Raw genomic sequence first — 17,238 nt, 5'->3', positions numbered from 1 at the left:
ACCTCAGTGAGGAATGGGCATGCATATGACTTAAATTTTTTTTGTCTTTCTGTGCATGCTCACATCTGTAAATACCTGTAAAAGCATTGATTTTGGGGTTATAAATAAATGTTAGAGAGTGGGCAATTCACAAATACAAAATCTTCAAATAATGAGGGATAACTGTACTTCATGGTGTCATTAATATATCCAAGTTGCTCAAAACAGTAAGCACGTAATATATGTCAACTTAAACTATATTGCTAAATGTAGAAACTGTTGACATATAAGTTATTTGTTGTAGTCCTTATAATTTGCCTCAGATTGCAATTTCAATGTTTGTTCCTTTTATTTTATTTTTTTTTGTTGTCCACTTTACTGCTCTTACTGTGAAGCTTTGATTTTTATCTCACTGTTATCAGTATATACTATTCCAGCCTCTTAACCCCTCCCTGGACCCACACTCTGAAAAAACAATTCAGTTGACTATTTAACAAGTCTGAGTCCTCAGCACTATTAAGGTTTTTTTATTTAGTCACCTTTTACTTTTATTTACCCAGTCCTAACTGTATTCTATGTATTTGAGGTTTCCAGAAACCTGTCCTTTACATATTTAAAGTAGAGTTTTGTTACCATTTGGGGGAAACCTCAGACTTTATGTTTATTGTGAAGGGTTTTAGTCAACAACTTTGCTTGTCTAGGTGCTGTGGCCTGTTCATGATCCTTCCTGGTGAGACACTCAGACTATACAATAGATTGTTATTTCATGATAAATTATAGTGAGCTTTAGGGTAGGATTAGTAGTAGACTCCCTGGTGGATTTTATTTAAGTATCACTCCCTCCACTAAATATTCAACTGAATTCAATGGTCACAAGAAACTATTGCATGATGAAGGATTTTATATTATTTGTGCTAATATAAAACAAAATGCTCTCATTATTAAGATGTTCTTAACTTTTGAAGTCAAAATTTGGATATTGCTTGAGGACTTTGCTTTGCTGAGATATAAATTCTGGTAGATTTTTAAAGTAGCTTATATATAAACTTCTAAAAATAATCCAGGAAATGGGATGAATCACTGAATGTGAATGTTATCATTTACAGAATGAGAATTTAAATAGGTTTCACTCATGTTTATGTTGGATTCTTAGATTCAGGTATTTCAAATAGAACTTGTATTTCAGCTAACAATCATGATAAATTTAATCATTGTGTGTTGGCTCAAGTATATAAACACTATTTTAACACTGAGGTGTTACTAAGGGTTAGTAAGAAATGAATTCCAATACTCTTTCAAAGTAAGTATAGGTATATTTGACCTTTTTCCTTCATATCCACTTGAAAACATATTGCTGCTGCCTTTTTGTAAATGCCCCATAGTTCCAATAACAAATTTTGTTGATCTGTAACTTGATACAATCTTGAAATTTCATATCCAATATTAATATTGCTAAAACAAACACACCAAAAGAAATAAAACTCCTAAAATGTAATGTCTCACAAAGGAAAACTGTGTGTTAAAATGGAGTTCTCTTATGAGTTAGCATATGTATGGGAAATACATTTTAAATGAAAATGTATCAACTCTAGAAGAGTAGACATGTTTATTTTACATTGAGTTGAAATTCAGAGAAATATCCATCATTCACTTACCAGAGTAATAAATTAAATCAAGGGGGCAAGGATGGAGAATAGAAGGAAAAAAGGGAAATAAAGGAAAAGCAGAGGTGAGTTAATAAAGAACCATTGCTTGTGAACTAAACCCTCCCCACAAAAATGATAGCAAAACAGCAGACAGGGCAACAGAGAGAAAACTGCATCAGACTTCAGTGTTTATGTTTTTTGATGGAAATGTACAAATCATTTCCATCCCTTGCAGTGCTGTCATGCTCCATCACTTTAGTCCATTTTCACCTTACAAAGGGATTCTGAATGGGAGTTCCTTCTCTGGCAGCTAATTAATCTCTCACAAGCCTGCTCTTGCAGCCTGTCTGCCTGGAATGCCCCACACCTTAAACCAGTGACTTGTGAGCAGATTTCTTCCCATCCTGAGTGGTTCTTCCTTTAAGCTAAGTGAAGACCAGCTTTTCCTTTTCATTTGTGAAACTATGTTACCAGTAATATATCATTGAGGAATTGCTCCCTATCCCACCACCATAAAGGAATGGACTCCCAAATAATTGGACTTTACAGACAACAGAAAAACCCTGGCTATAAATTGTGAATATGCATAGTATTTTATCAATAGTGCATATATTATGTAAGGACGTGCATTTCTAGATTACTCATTTTCTGTGTATATATATATCTTTACTGTGATGAAACAGATATAATCACATTTATAATACTGTTTCCTTTGCCTTAAAAATACTACCGATTTTGCAAATATGAGATGTTTTAGTTTACTGGCAAATTCTGTATGTAAAAAAAATTAAGATAAGACCATAATTCTATATAGGTTGAAATGTCTCAATTGAAAATAATAAAAATCCTATTCATGATTATTTTATTTAATAAATACAGAATTTTAAAAGTTACCACCAATGAACTACTTACAAATAGTAATGTGTAACTCTGTCACAGGCAGGACTCTATTTCAATAACAGCTCATAGGAGGTTAAAAATAGTAACCATACTTTAATATTTTGCTGATGTTGCTCACAGATCATCGTTCTTTATGTAATTGACTGTATTGCTTTTATTTACTCTCACTTGTTTTTCTGTTAAATCTTTTGTGGATTTTTGTCTATTTCCCTAGGTTTCCTTTCCTATTTATGTCCTTTCTAATTAAAAATTAAAGACCTCCCAGTAGCTATGTAATGCATGCCTTTAGAAAGCAGAAGATACATGTTAATGGCATAGCTATTCCAAATATTAAAGATTCTCTGCCCATCTGTGGTGATGCATCTACTTGACCCATGCATTCATTGGAGGCATACTTGATAAGAGAATAGGATCATTGTAAATATTCAATTATTCATATAAATATATATTCTAAAGTATTTATTGTGTCCCCAGTATCAGGTGAGTGAGGCTAGAAATAAAAAGGATTTTGACAAGCCATATTTATTTTTGTTTAGTCAAGGCAATATATACATACAATGAAACAGGCACTTAAGTGTTCAATCAGACCAGTTTTGACAAATGTATATGCCTTTGAAACTAATGAAGATACAGACCATTTCTATGATCACAGAAATTTTCCCTGTGTCTTCAATCTAATGAAAGTTGCACTCCTCATTGAAAACACTTTTCTGGTTTCTATAACCATAGATTGTTCTTGAACTTCATATGAATGGAATCATATACTACATAGGCTTATTTGTCTGACTCCTTTCATTCTGTGTTCTTGAAGTTAAAGCATCAACAACAGTTTAAAATCAACAGTTTATTATTTTTAATTAAAATCTAATAAGAGTTAATATTGTACCACTTCATCTAATATGTAAGGAACTTCCTTACATGTTTATCCTTATCCGTATTCCATATTTAATTCCATTTTCACCCTTATCCTTGTGATACTGTTATCTTGTATTTTACATCTACAGACTATTTAATACTTTCCAGTACAATGTTGCCATCTTTATTTAAGTCAGTTGTCTTTTAGATATTAGAAAAAGGTGTTTTATATTTACCCATATATTTACTTCAGATGACTTCATTGTTTTCTGTATACAAATGTTTCCATGTTATCATTTCCTGTCAGTCTGAATAATTTCTTTTCAGCATTTCTTGTAGGCATGATTGTTGATGCCTGTTGTTGATGAATTTTCTTGGCTTTCATTTATCTGAAAATTTGTTTCATCCTCATTATTGAAGGTATTTTTAACTGAGTATTCACTCTCAGCCCTTAAAAATGTTCTCCTATTATTCTCTATCTCTGTTATTTCTGTGGAGAAGTCAGTTGCAGTTTGCACCATTGATCCTTACATGTATTTTTTTTTTTTTGTCTATGGCTATTTTTAGATTTTTGTTTTAGATTTTGTTGTTAGCAGGTATTAATCATGTTTTGGATTTTGATGAACTTCTTGTGTTTGTTCATTGGTTATTTTTCACAAAATTGAGGAACATTTTAACCATTATTTCTTCAAAAATGTTCAACCTGTTCTATCCTCCTCTCCACCCCATTCTGGAAATCCAGTTGTTTCCTGGAATTCCATGCAAGCCCATGTGACCCTTCCCCAGTGATGACTGAGGCTCTAATCCACGGTTTTTCAATATATTTTCTTCTGCTCATCTAATTAAATACATCTGATCTGTATTCAAGCCCACCAATACTTTTTCTTGAAGAATCCTACCTGCTCTTTTGCTCACCCAGTTTACTTTTACCTTCACATAGTATATTTATCAATTCTTCATGTGCCTCTTTTGTATAGTTCCCATTTATCTTTTGAGATTCTCTATTTGTACAACCATCATAATTACCTGTCTCTTTAAATATTTAAATATAATAGGTGGGTAAAGTCTCTGCAGTTACCAATATCTGAACATTTTTTCTTGATTATGGTCACATTTTCTGTCTCTAAACATGTGTAGTAAATTTTTTTTAAGTTATATGCTGGATGTTAATAGCAAATTTTAGGAAGTCTATATTAGGTGGTCTTTCTATCAAAGGTAGTGAGTTCTATTCCAGTGATCAGTTTAATTATAGGAAAGTCATTTTTACTCTTTCAGGCTTTGTTTTATTTTTCATCCAGACAAGTATACTTTGATTTTGAACTTACTTCTTGAATGTGACCCTTACTTCTATGGTGGGGCCTTTCTGGAGTCCCACCTGAAAGTCTGAGGTACCCAGAGAGTTCTCTCCTCTCTGGAAGTGCAATGTCTTCCAGCAGTTTTGGTTTTTGGTATCACTGTTCAGCTCTCAACCACAGGGCAGGAAATCTCTGCTAGGCTTTATAGAGTCTTACTATGTAGAAGTGCCATCTAGACCATGGCCAATACTGCATAGCAATCCCACACAAACTCCTGCCATTCCCACAATAGCGCCCTTTCCCAGGTGTCCCACTTGGCGGATTCCAGTCCTATCTGCCACCCAGAATCTTCTCACTGCCCCTTGCTCAAGACTTCAATTCTACATGGAGCTCATGTTGAGTTTTTCCTTTGCTCAAGGATTACTATACTGTGCTATGTTTAGCTCAATTCCAGAAAAGAGGTGTCATAATATTTGTGAAATTTTGTATTCATTTATTGAGGGTGGGGTGCTCAATAAATATAATCATTTATGGAGCAGTACAGTACTAGTTACTCTATCATGGTTGGAAACAAACCCTAACAAGACATTTTTATTGTTAGATAAAGAAGATAATAGAGACCGTCATAGGTGAGGCAGGTTGAGGATGAAGGGAAGCAGGAGCCTTTAAAGTTAAAATAGAGCCTGTGACTTAAGAGGTTTTGCATCTATACTTTTAAATACAAAAAGGAGATGAATTTCAGGTATCCAGCCAGTACACACTTGATAAGACGTCTTTGTGGAAAACAACAAGTCTGATTAGAAATTAGAGATAACCTAAATCAAATTTTCCTTCTTCTGCTATTAACCTTCAGCAAATAGCTATCCCATACAAAGTCTTAATAAACAGAAACCAGCCCAGACCTTATAAAGAATTGCAAAAATTGAAGAATAAATTACTATAAACCAAATTCCACTGAAGAACATACACTGCATAAAGAATTACCTAAATAAAATTATCAATAATTCAGACAAAAACACTATATTTCCAAAGAAATTACAGAAATATTATTTTAAAATTGATTTTATAAAATATAATAAAACATTGAAAGAGCTAATGTATTACATGATGACTTTATAAGACAAGTGATACAGATGAAAAGGAAATATCAGACTGAAAAATATCAGTTTATAAATGAAATAGAAAACATAAGTAAAAACTTTTGATCACTCCCCCTCCCCCACATACAAATAAAATATAAAGAACCGGTGTGGAAAATGAAAAAATAAAGAAAGATATAAGGGATATAGAGAAAATGGTAAATGTAGAGGCAAATGAGAAAATATAGTGAATGTTGCTAAAGAGAAAATAGTGAAATAAATGGAAGAAAAAAACAAAGATATAGTAGAAGAAACTTTCCTAGAATAACAAAACTCTAAGAACAATAGATAGAAATTCCTATCAAGTCATGCCTTGCTGAAATTTCTAAATTTCACTGTTTTTAGAAGAACTATAAGGGTTATTGGGCATAAAAAGCAAATCATCCACAAAGGAAATTGGGTGGAGAAGAGAGAAGAGATTAGACTGTACTCAGACTTTGCCTGTGGTACAAGACAATGAAAGGTTTCTCCACAAACATGAGAACAGACAACTCAAAATACTATGGCCAGCTAAAATTACTCTGAAGTACTGAATACTCAAGGAAATATGTAACAGTATGGGTGCAGAGGATTAACTTAAATAGATAGTAAGTGAGCACTAGGGAGGGTGGGAGGGATGTGACACTAAGCAATTACGGGATTTGTTATGACTGATTAAATACATGTTATAATTTTTGACATTGTAAGCTTAACAATATAATTACAAAATATTGTGATTGAAAGTAGGAGAAATTATAAATGTGTTAATTTCTTTCTATAAATGAAAATATGGTTAAAATAATGTACTCAATTTTAATATTTTCTTAATGCTGGGATATCACTTAGAGAATGTTCTCTCATAAAAATAAAATATTTACTTGACTTCATCAATGCCTTTAATTCTACCTGTTCTATTATTTTTAAATCCTATATAATTTTGTTATAGTGAAATCTTATATAATTTAATTTAATAAATTACTATTTTAATACAAGAGATATGTAATTCTCATTTCTGTAAAATATCTCTTTCTTTTTGTCTCTCCATACAACTATATTGGAACAATTATTCTAATAGCTAAAAATGATTAATTCAATATAGTGGGCTTTAGAATATAAACCTTTAAAGACATTTTTTAACTTATATTTTGAGAATTATTAGAAAATATGTTAAATTTCTATGAAACAGTAATTGTTTAAAAACAAAATAAAATAATTTATCCCATAAGTTTTAGCATCCACCTAAAAAAACTCTAAGCATACTTATAAATATCCAAATATATTTTCTTAAAGGACTAGATAATTAAGTACTTTAGGCTTGTGAACCATATGGTCTCTCTTATAACCATGCAATTCTGCTGTTATAGTTGGAAAGCAATAATAGACATGTGTAAAAAAATTTATGTGTTCCAATAAAACATTATTTATTTTAAAAAAGCAGCCAGCCCATGGTCTATGGTATGTTGATCTCTGATATATATGGACATAGCAACTTCAATGCTCAAAATATTATCAGCCTCTTTCAGAAATATTGAGATAAAGGGAACAATAGAAAATGGTCCTAATTAATAAATTCATTTATCATAATTATTTGTTCCTCATATTACAGCAATACTTACCTTTGATATAGAAAGACTTAATCAAGTGAGTATTGCTAAGTTATATACATATTCTTAAACACACAAATCTTAATATCTGACTTCTCAAAAATGCCAAAATTTAAACAAGGAGGAATAAACTTTGGTCCAAACAGTTCTTGGGTTCTGTGCTCAGTTTGATTTCACTTCTTTCCTTTATACGTTTACAACTTTGGTCAAAGAATCTCCAAACATAGGAGCTGGATTGATTCTCAGTGTATCAAATTAAGTAATCTTATACTCACAAGAAAGAAATCTACTGCTTTTGAGATTAAATAACTTGCCTATGGTTACCCTGGTAGTTCTTGTCAAAGTTAGGACTGGAATTCAGTGTCCTAGCTCCTGTTGCACAGGTTTTCCCACTGCACCATACTATTGTACATGGCATGTGTAGAGAAAATGGGAGTTCCATGGCCAGGATTCTCACCTGACCCTGGTCTGCTTGCCCACTGAGCCCATGCAATGCTCACAGGTGCAGGGTTGCACACATGTGGGAAATAAGCCATTATTAACTCTCTCTATATAAATAGCTCTGCCCAGTGCTCTGGGGCTGCAGGACTATGGCATGGCAGGGCAGTGAGGTGGGAGAATAGGCAGAGACCAGCTTGCCACATGCACGTTGCCCTAAAGTGGTCAGGATTCTAGCACTTGACCTGCCACCACAAGAATAAAGCTGGGTGTAGACCCTTTCACCTGAAATGTTCTGTTGTCATTCTTCAGTGTCACTGAATCCAGAGTGAACTTGCCCAGGGCTGAAATCCTCAGGCAGAAAGCATAGCTCAAGCCACTGAGGAACCAATTAATCAGATCTTAACTAATGGGTTATCATACTGGGATTTAATTATAATAACTCCCCTCTTCTCAGCATTGTTAGTTATCTGCATCTATTCTTTTTCTATTTTTAAAATAAGTTTCATTAAGAAATAACCTTTTCATAAAATGACAAAAGGCAAAACTGCAGTTGTCTTTCCTTCTCAGTTATTTCTAATAGTTTAGATCAGTGATTCTCAGATTTCACCATTCATCCAAATTACCTGGTGTGCTGGTTAAAACTAGGTTGTTGGGAACCAGCCCCAGAGTTTCTGATTTAGTGGGTTTAGGAGAGGACTGAAAATACATTTCTGACATGTTTCCAAGTGACTGCTGCTGCTTGTCTGGGTAAAACAGTGTGAGATCCACTGATTTCGACTCATTCCTAAAGGCAAGTTATAGGTGCCAAGGGAATGAATGATTCCCATTAATGCTCAGGCTCCTTCCCAGACCAACTGAAATATAACATCTGGGGCTTGAGCCTGGGCATGTGCCAAAAGTAACTCAGGTGATTCTAATATACAGCCAAGGCCAAGCAAAAAGTGACTCAAGAAGTTTACCTGGTCTTACATGTTAGTGAAATGATATCTTTTCTTAGCATATTCTTAGATGAGGACAATTTTTATATAGTCATTTCATGATAAGGAATAAATGAGATAATATAAAAACAGCTTTACTGAGTGTGGATAAAATGAACGTTCCTGTATCCAGGATCCTCACCTGGCCCTGGTTGGCTAGCTCACTACACATGTGTGGGCAATACATTGTTACTGACTCTATATAAAGAGCTCTGCCCTGTGCTCTGGGAGATACAGTGGCATTGCTGCAAGGCAGCGGGAGAGCGGAGCAGAGGCTGGAGTGGTGGCTGCACCGAGGACAGAGACTCAGACAGGGACAGTTGTGTGGGCAGAGATGCCCAGAAGACAGCTGTGCAGGAAGAGAGGCCCAGAGGCAGAGACTGGCCTGCTGCATGCAGACTCGCTCTGAGGGGATGGGATTCTAGTGATTGACCTGCCACCATGGAATAAAGTTGGGTATAATCCTTTCACACCAAGAACGTTCTACTGTCATTTCTTTGGTCTCATTGAATCCATAGTGAACTTGCCCAGGGCTGAAACCCATTGGCAAGACACCAAGTAACTTCATAAATTGAAGGTAATTTAAATTTGGTGAATTTGATGCTACTAATTCTGTAAATGTTTAAAATACAAGATAGCTATAGATTTTTCCTTTTATTGTTGTTGTTTTTATATGTTCTTATATGTTTTTGCCATTTATGAAACTATTCTGTGCCTCAGATACTTATATTATCTCTATTTGCATTGCATAGACAGCATAAGAAACATTTAGGTGCTAACTCCTAAAACTTTAACTCTTAATTTCTCTCTATACAGTGAAAGATGCAGGTGTACTTTGTACGGACACACAGATTCCGTAAACAGCATTGAGTTTTTTCCTTGCTCCAACATTCTTCTCACAGGCTCAGCAGATAAAACCCTGTCTGCGTGGGATGCAAGAACGGTAAGCAAATATCTATCAACTCTTCTAAGTTTTGATGTCTCATCAGTCTTAGTCACCCTTCAGGTATTGGGTTCAGCTTATAAAGGAACTGCGCAAATGCATGTAGGGTAAAAGAATGGTAATAAGTTTGTGTTTACAAGTGTCCTGCTTATGTATTCTTATCTACCCCTAAATTAAGGACTATAAAAATAATTTCAGTACTTCATTAAACATTAATTCAACAACTAAATACTGAGATAGAAACTCTGCTGGTGCTGGGAATATGAAAAGGGGACAACATAGTGCCTCTGCCTAACGACCTTGAAGTTTGGCAAGGAAGGAGAAATGAGAGTATTTTAATGCAATGAGGTATGTGTTTAAGTGAAAGAATATGCAAGGTACAGGGGAAAAGCAAGGAGAAATGTCATCTGCCTGGCATTGTGGATGGTACCCAAGAGGAGGACTCCAGGAAAGGGCTTTGCATGTACAGAGCAGTAGAAGCATGAGGCTGCAATGGTATTTTCTGGGGGGTATTTATATGTATGGATTGAGTTTATGAAAGAAGGAAGAAATGACAGACAAAAAAATATACAGACAGACAAGGACAAGATCATGAAGCAGCTGCAGAATGTATTAGTGTTAAGGAAATGGGGTAACATAATCAGATTTGGCTAGAGGCTAACTTGATAGTAGGGTTAGGGGGTCCGTTTCATAGAAAGACTATTATAACAGGCTATGAGCAGATGAGAATTTGAACTAAGATTGCCTGAGAATAAAAAGAAGAGAATGGACTGCAGACAGGAGGTTTAACTCTTAGAATTGGAAGAGTGACTGGAAGTGAAGATTATTGAAGGAGAAGACATTAAGGTGACCAACTGTCCCAGTTTTTCTAGGGCAGAAGGTTTTCCTAGGTTATGGGATTTTCAGTGTCCAAACTAGACAGCCCTGGATCACCGTGGCTTCAAGAGTGAATTAGATGCAAAGAAATGGAGATAGACTGGAGACCTAAAGGAGGCTATGGGAGATGAGGGAAATAGAATGAGATGGGTGAATAAGGAGATATGAACATCCAATTATAAAATAAATTATTCATAGAGACAAAAGTACAGCATATAATTAATATGATTAAGGAAATATAATTATCATATTGTAATATCTTTGAATGTTGATAGATGGTGACTACACTTACTGTGGTGAGCATATAGTAATGTATATGACTGTGGAACCATTTTATTGTATAGCTGAAACCAATAAAATATTGTATAGCCACTATATTAATTTAAAAAAATAAAATGGCTTCAAGATTTTTTAAAAAGAATGTAGGGACTCCATTTTCAAACAATTTGGCTATAAAGATGAGAAGAAAATAAAGGGTTCTCCTTAGTTTAGATAAAGAACAGGTTTATTTGCTTAGGGCTTAGAGTAAGGGAAGAGAAAGGGATGAAGATGCAGGAACGAGAGGATAAAAAGGCTTATTGAGCACATATATTAGTAATTTGAGAAATGCCAAGGTATGCAATACAGGGTCTTTATATTCTTTTCTAGCAACATTTAACAAAAATAGTGAAGAAAACAATGATTCTAGGAGACTATAAAAAGGAAGAAATAGCTATAGTTTCTGGTTCTTAGGTCAGTAAAGAAATGCAACTTGTAATTTCTTGCCTTTTAACTTCCCATATACAACATATGATTGGCATAGATAAAAGACTATGATGATGAACACACAGATGGTGTGAACAGAGCTCCAAGTTCAGTATGGGAGGTCCTAATTAGTCCTCTCAGGCAAATTTATTTAGGATGAGTTGAGAACAAGAAGTCCTCATGTTCACACATTATAAAAAAATGCAAATGGTAGAGCTACATACGCCTTCAGCATCAACTTTACATGTTGCAGAGATATAGACTTCTGAAAAAAAGCAGAAATCAAGGGCATTGTGGAAAAGTATATCACATATGACTTAAGAATCAAATCAGAATGATGTGCTGTTGGGTACAAAGGTCCCACAACCTCCCCCTTGCTTTAAAATAGCTTAGACCCTGATGCAGGGCAGTTCATTTCTGTTATTGCAATATCAGTGGAAAAAGCAAGATTTTCAATGCATTTAGACTAAATACTTATATGTGAACATGCATAAAAGCAATTGGTAAAGGAAAACCCACAGAGGAAATACTAATTTAGCTGTGACCTAAATTTTATGTTCATTTTTCTCCTGATTTCATTTTTTTTCTCCCTCTCTTAAGTGCTAGAATGTTCTCAGAAAGTGTCTCTTATTTACTTTCATTTGAAAAACTGAAGTACTAATGCTTGGAAGTAACCTTGCATTAAGAGAAGTAGCCTCTCTATATCTGCCTTAAATGCATAGGTTGTTTATTGATGTGACCTTCCTACCTGATGTTGCGAGCTGTTTGTGTGCAGTTCTTATTCTCCACAGATCTCCTGAAAGCAGGAGGAAGAAGAGGTTCAGCGTAGCACAGGGCCTTTAGCGCACAGTAGCATAACATGGAATAAATGAATGTGCATAAAAAGGTTTGAATCCCAGAAGTATTTCTTTAATATAAATATGTACTTGTTAAACAGGATCAATGGCAAATTAAAATTTATATTACTATTATTGTAATTCCATTATTATGATGTATGCTTGCTTTATATTCATTAATACTAGGAAAAGAAATTTAAAATATTTTGATATAAATGAAATGTTAGTCATAAAATAATGGTAATTGCATCAATGATTAGAAAGAAAGCTAATTTAATGAGTTTACTTTTTGAAAATATTTTCAAACCGATGGTAAAAAATACATTTTAATTGGTATTTATATAATATAGAATTATCCTATAAAACAAAAGGAAATTCACTTGATTTAGGTTATTGATAATTAGACAATGCAGGTTAACTAAAATATTGATATAAAATTCTACAAATAACATATGACAACTCTAGAATTAAACAGTATAATCTTACTAAAGTTGACAGTTCTGCTAATTTTGTTTCACATTTACCTCATTTATTTAAAACACAAAACAAGAAACATTGAAATAACTAGAACTTTCAAAATTCTAATTATTATGTACAAAGATCTAAAAAGGTACATGTTGTATGTTGTTTATATAATGTAAAACAATTGCTTTTTTTTCAATGGCTTATGAAGGAGTTAAAAATAAATTTATTTTTGTAGTTGAATATTATGAGATATTGAAAAGGATGCCCAGGATAGGACATAATCCTATGCAATATTAATATAAATAGCATCTTTTAGATTTGTAACATCAGATGCATCTGTATGCCAGTATTCTTTATAACTTTCAGATGATGTAATTTCTTGATAAATGATAAACTGTCAGGTTATAGTAAAAATCTGAACCTAAGAGATGAAGAACTTCCTTCTTAGTAAAGCAAGAACAGTACATTTTGCCACCTTGATGTGATCAATTAGTATTGAGATATCTTCTAAAATACTTCTTGATGAAACATGAATATGACCAGTGGATTATATTCCTATAAATTAATTTTGAGCCTCTTTCTTCCATTCCCAAGCATATACTAGTCTTAAATAATTAACCTAATCTAACGGCTTTTTGTCAAAAATAATGAATGTGGAGACCTCTAAGTCAGTTTCTAAGTCAACTGGACAGATCAGCTCTGAATTTTGTGGGAGATGAGGAGGATATAAATCTCTATAATTACCAAATGGAAACTATTAAATAGCTTGCAGTTTGGAAACTCATGGAGTTGCTCTTCTTACAGAACTACCTGTAGAGTACTTTTCCTCTATGTTATGAAACAGTGAAATTAATTTATTAAAATTGAAAAATAAGATAGTAATATTGGCAGAAAATGATGTACAATATGGTCGATACAGTGAAAACTTGCAGTGCCCTTTCAAAAAGTGACATGAAGAATCCCAGTATAATCAGTGATTTGGAAGCCCATTTAAAATAAATGCAATGAGATTATTAGTCATTCATAAGTCCAATGAAAATATTAAGGATTTTGAATTTTTTTAAAAAGAATGTGCTTGCTGAATAGTAAAAAAGAATAGGATGAGTAATACATCTATGAATTCAGAGCTGGGCTGGCAATGAGATTATTAGTCATTCATAAGTCCAATGAAAATATTAAGGATTTTGAATTTTTTTAAAAAGAATGTGCTTGCTGAATAGTAAAAAAGAATAGGATGAGTAATACATCTATGAATTCAGAGCTGGGCTGGCAGTGGTTAGAGTTGCTGACATTTCATCTCTTGTGATGAATCAGACACAGAGTTCATGGCCTGAACTGCCTTTGGTGGCCATCCCTTACTTCCTAGACTAATTTCAGGCTCTTGTCCAGCATGCAATGTTGTCCTGACTCAACTTTAGCCAAAAGATCCAGCAACTGATGACTGTAAATTCCTATAAAGTGGAAAAACCAAGAATTCACCCAAAGAGTTAAACTCCTGGGTGTTGTCTGGTGCTTAACACATTGTCAGCTCCATAGTTCAACCTGCACCCTGCATTAGGCCCGTTAGTTTTCCCAGATGGGGATCTGGTGAACTTTCAGAAGAGTCTGATATTATTAAGAAGCCAGAATGTGACAAAGCTAGTACCTTCTCTCTCTAGGTTTTATTTCTCAGCCACATTCAATTTAGTAATACTTATTGAAGATCTTTATGCCAGGCAACATCCTGGGTTCTGGGTTATTGACTGTGACAGAATCCCTGTCCTCAGTGAAACCAGTCTGTTAAGGAACAGGCACAAAGATAAATTATCTTAAAATAATGTAGCAGTTGCCATATACTTGATATAACTGTAGCTTTGTCTTTTTGTGCCAAAGCTCACCATTCCAAGAGGTGATTTTATAAATAACCATTATTGAATACCTGCTATGTGCTGTCACTTTATGTTTAACATCTATGTAATGCATACTGGAATTACCATTATCATCTATATTAGGAATTGAAGAAACAAAGGCTTAGAAGAATAAATTGCCCAAGATCAGCCAACTGGTTGGTGGCAGAGTCCGGAAGGAGGCTAGCTGTACAACCTCAGTTCTATATTATTTTACAGACTAATTTTTGTTGGTTCTCACTGAATATTAGATAGTGTTAAAATTACATTTCAGTGAAAAAAGATGATTCAGTATGCTATATGTTCAAAATTATTGATTTAACCCTTTAATTCAGTGATTCACATGTTGGATCTGTGCTTGGGCTTAGCAACTATCAGAGCTGCAAACAGTACCTTGCGAAGACACAAAACTCTAAAGGGAAAAAGTCGTGGTCCATAGCTATCAATTTGTATACTGGATTTTCAAGTTCATCCACCAATTATGCAAAGGCATTTTTGTTCAAATTTTTTAGGCATTTTTCTTATCCTGAGGTTGATTATTTGGGTTTGTACACTAATCAGAAATTTTCAAATATTTTAAGCAAAGGAGAAAATCTGTTCCTACATTTTTAGAAGTTTGATTTAAGAGCCTTAAGAGCTCTGTAAGGTGATTGCCCTGCATTAATTTGGCAGGGGAAACACTTTCAAAAACTGTTATCAAACATTCTATAGAGCATGTTTCTTTTGAACCTACTTCATTTTTGTTCACTGTTAAAATGTTGCCTTTACTTTGATGGGATGATTAACTTATTATTTTCATAAATATCTGCTTATAGCATATGCTTGACAAGTGTTTCTCATCAAACAATAGGCCAACAAGTTAGAAATACTTGTGTTTTGGGGGGAAAAAAGCATAACTCATCTTTAAGGTCAATTTACAAAAAAAATACTTCCCTAAAATATAACAGTGAAATTCTGTAGGGGATGAAACATTTTCTTGGTGACTCCCTGCTTCATTTCAAAAGATTGTAAAGATTCTAATCATCAAAGGACTAGTTTGCATAAAATTAACCAATTAAAAAATATCCAAAGTGCTCCAAACTGCAATTATACACTGCAGTGCAAAAAGAAAGCCGCATTGCATTGTTTTCCACATACTGTGATGTACCTTGTTTTGGAGACCTCAGTTTAAAAACCTTTATATTGCACAAATCCTGTGCAAGAGCTTCATGCTCCCTCACAAAATAAATGTCAGCTACCATCAGTTCTTAAATACACTATACACTAACCATGTGAAATTAGCTGATATACATAACGATCTTTCTTTCGAAATGCTTTCTCTTTACTATTTCTTCTACCTAATATACCTTTTCCCCTTTCAAAAGGAGTCTGCTTCAGTTCCTAAAGATTTCCCTTTCCCTAACAGGCTCTCCATGTTTGCCCCTCTTGAAAACATGTGCCAAGAGGTGACCAAGAAAATGTTGTACCACATAGAATTTTGCAATTTTTTAAATAAAATACTTCAAGTGTTGAACTTGATAAGTGAGGTGTTTTTTTTTTCCACAAAAAAAGACTATTCTTACCAATTTGTGGACTTTTTGTGTAATGACTAATGGCTTCTGTAATGTGGAACAAGCAGATATGTTTGAAAAAGTAAATGTACTTACTTGTATTCCTATAGAATTCAGAGCTTATATCTTATATTATCTTGTCTTTATGGCAGACCATATAGCATAGTAGTAATACACAGACATCCTGCATGGATTCAACACAATTTCTTCTGTTTATTATTACTGTATCCTTGACTATAATTACTTAAAACCTTGCTACCATAATTTTCTCATTTGTAAAGTACAGATAGTAGTACCTCTCACATAAGAGTGTGATGACGATTAAATGATTAATCATATGAAATGCTTAGAAGATTATTACATCGAAAAACAATATATTTTATTCTTATAGCAGCTTTCATATCATATTATGGTTGTTTACCTACTAACATTCGTCTATCATGAAACTCGGAGGTTTCTTCTCTAATTTAACAATGTTTGGTGTAATAGGTGCTCAACAGATGCTGAAAAAGGAAGAGAGGGAGAAGGGGAAGGACCATAAATCAGATATTTTTGTTTTTGTACATAAAAGCATTTTATCTGAAAAATCTCTTTTATAAAAATAAGTCTTTTTTAATTGACATATGGTTGATATACAATCTTATATTAGTTTCAAGTATATAGTACAGTGGTTCAACAGTTAACCATATTATTAAGTCCTCACGCCAACTAGCGCAGTTACTATCTGTCAACAATGGAAGTTGTTACAGAATCATTGCCTATATTCTCCATGCTGCACTACCATCCCTGAGACTGACTTACATTATGAGAATTTTTGTGTCCCTTTATCCCCTAACCCTTACCACCCACTCATCTGTCCCCCTCCCCTATGGCAACCACTAGTCACTTCTCAGTTTCTATGAGTCTATTGCTATTTTGTTCATTTTGTTTTGTTTTATTCTTAGATTCCACAAATACGGTATTTGTCTTTCTCCACCTGGCTTATATAACTTAGCATAATACCCTCTAGGTTCATCCATCTATGTTATAGCAAATGGCAGGATTTCTTTCTTTTTCATGGCTGAATGATTACCACTTATTCTTTATCCATTTATTCATTGATGGGGTCTTTGGTTGCCTCCAT

General features: G+C 33.9%; 1 protein-coding gene and 1 long non-coding RNA gene across 4 annotated transcripts in view; one reads left to right on the top strand and one right to left on the bottom strand.

The window, feature by feature from the left end:
* Positions 1-17,238, top strand: part of SPAG16 (sperm associated antigen 16) — a 981,678-nt gene that overhangs the window by 613,184 nt on the left and 351,256 nt on the right. For all 3 annotated transcript variants that reach the window (XM_073218142.1, XM_073218143.1, XM_073218144.1), the window contains exon 13: positions 9,632-9,758. In XM_073218142.1, coding sequence (XP_073074243.1) covers positions 9,632-9,758 — 127 coding nt within the window. The remainder of the gene's footprint in view (positions 1-9,631; positions 9,759-17,238) is intronic.
* Positions 1-17,238, bottom strand: part of LOC108397066 (uncharacterized) — a 513,643-nt gene that overhangs the window by 357,929 nt on the left and 138,476 nt on the right. The window lies entirely within an intron of this gene.

Source organism: Manis javanica, chromosome 12, assembly GCF_040802235.1.
Source record: "Manis javanica isolate MJ-LG chromosome 12, MJ_LKY, whole genome shotgun sequence".
NCBI lineage: Eukaryota > Metazoa > Chordata > Mammalia > Pholidota > Manidae > Manis > Manis javanica.
This window is presented reverse-complemented; position numbering and strand designations above follow the sequence as displayed.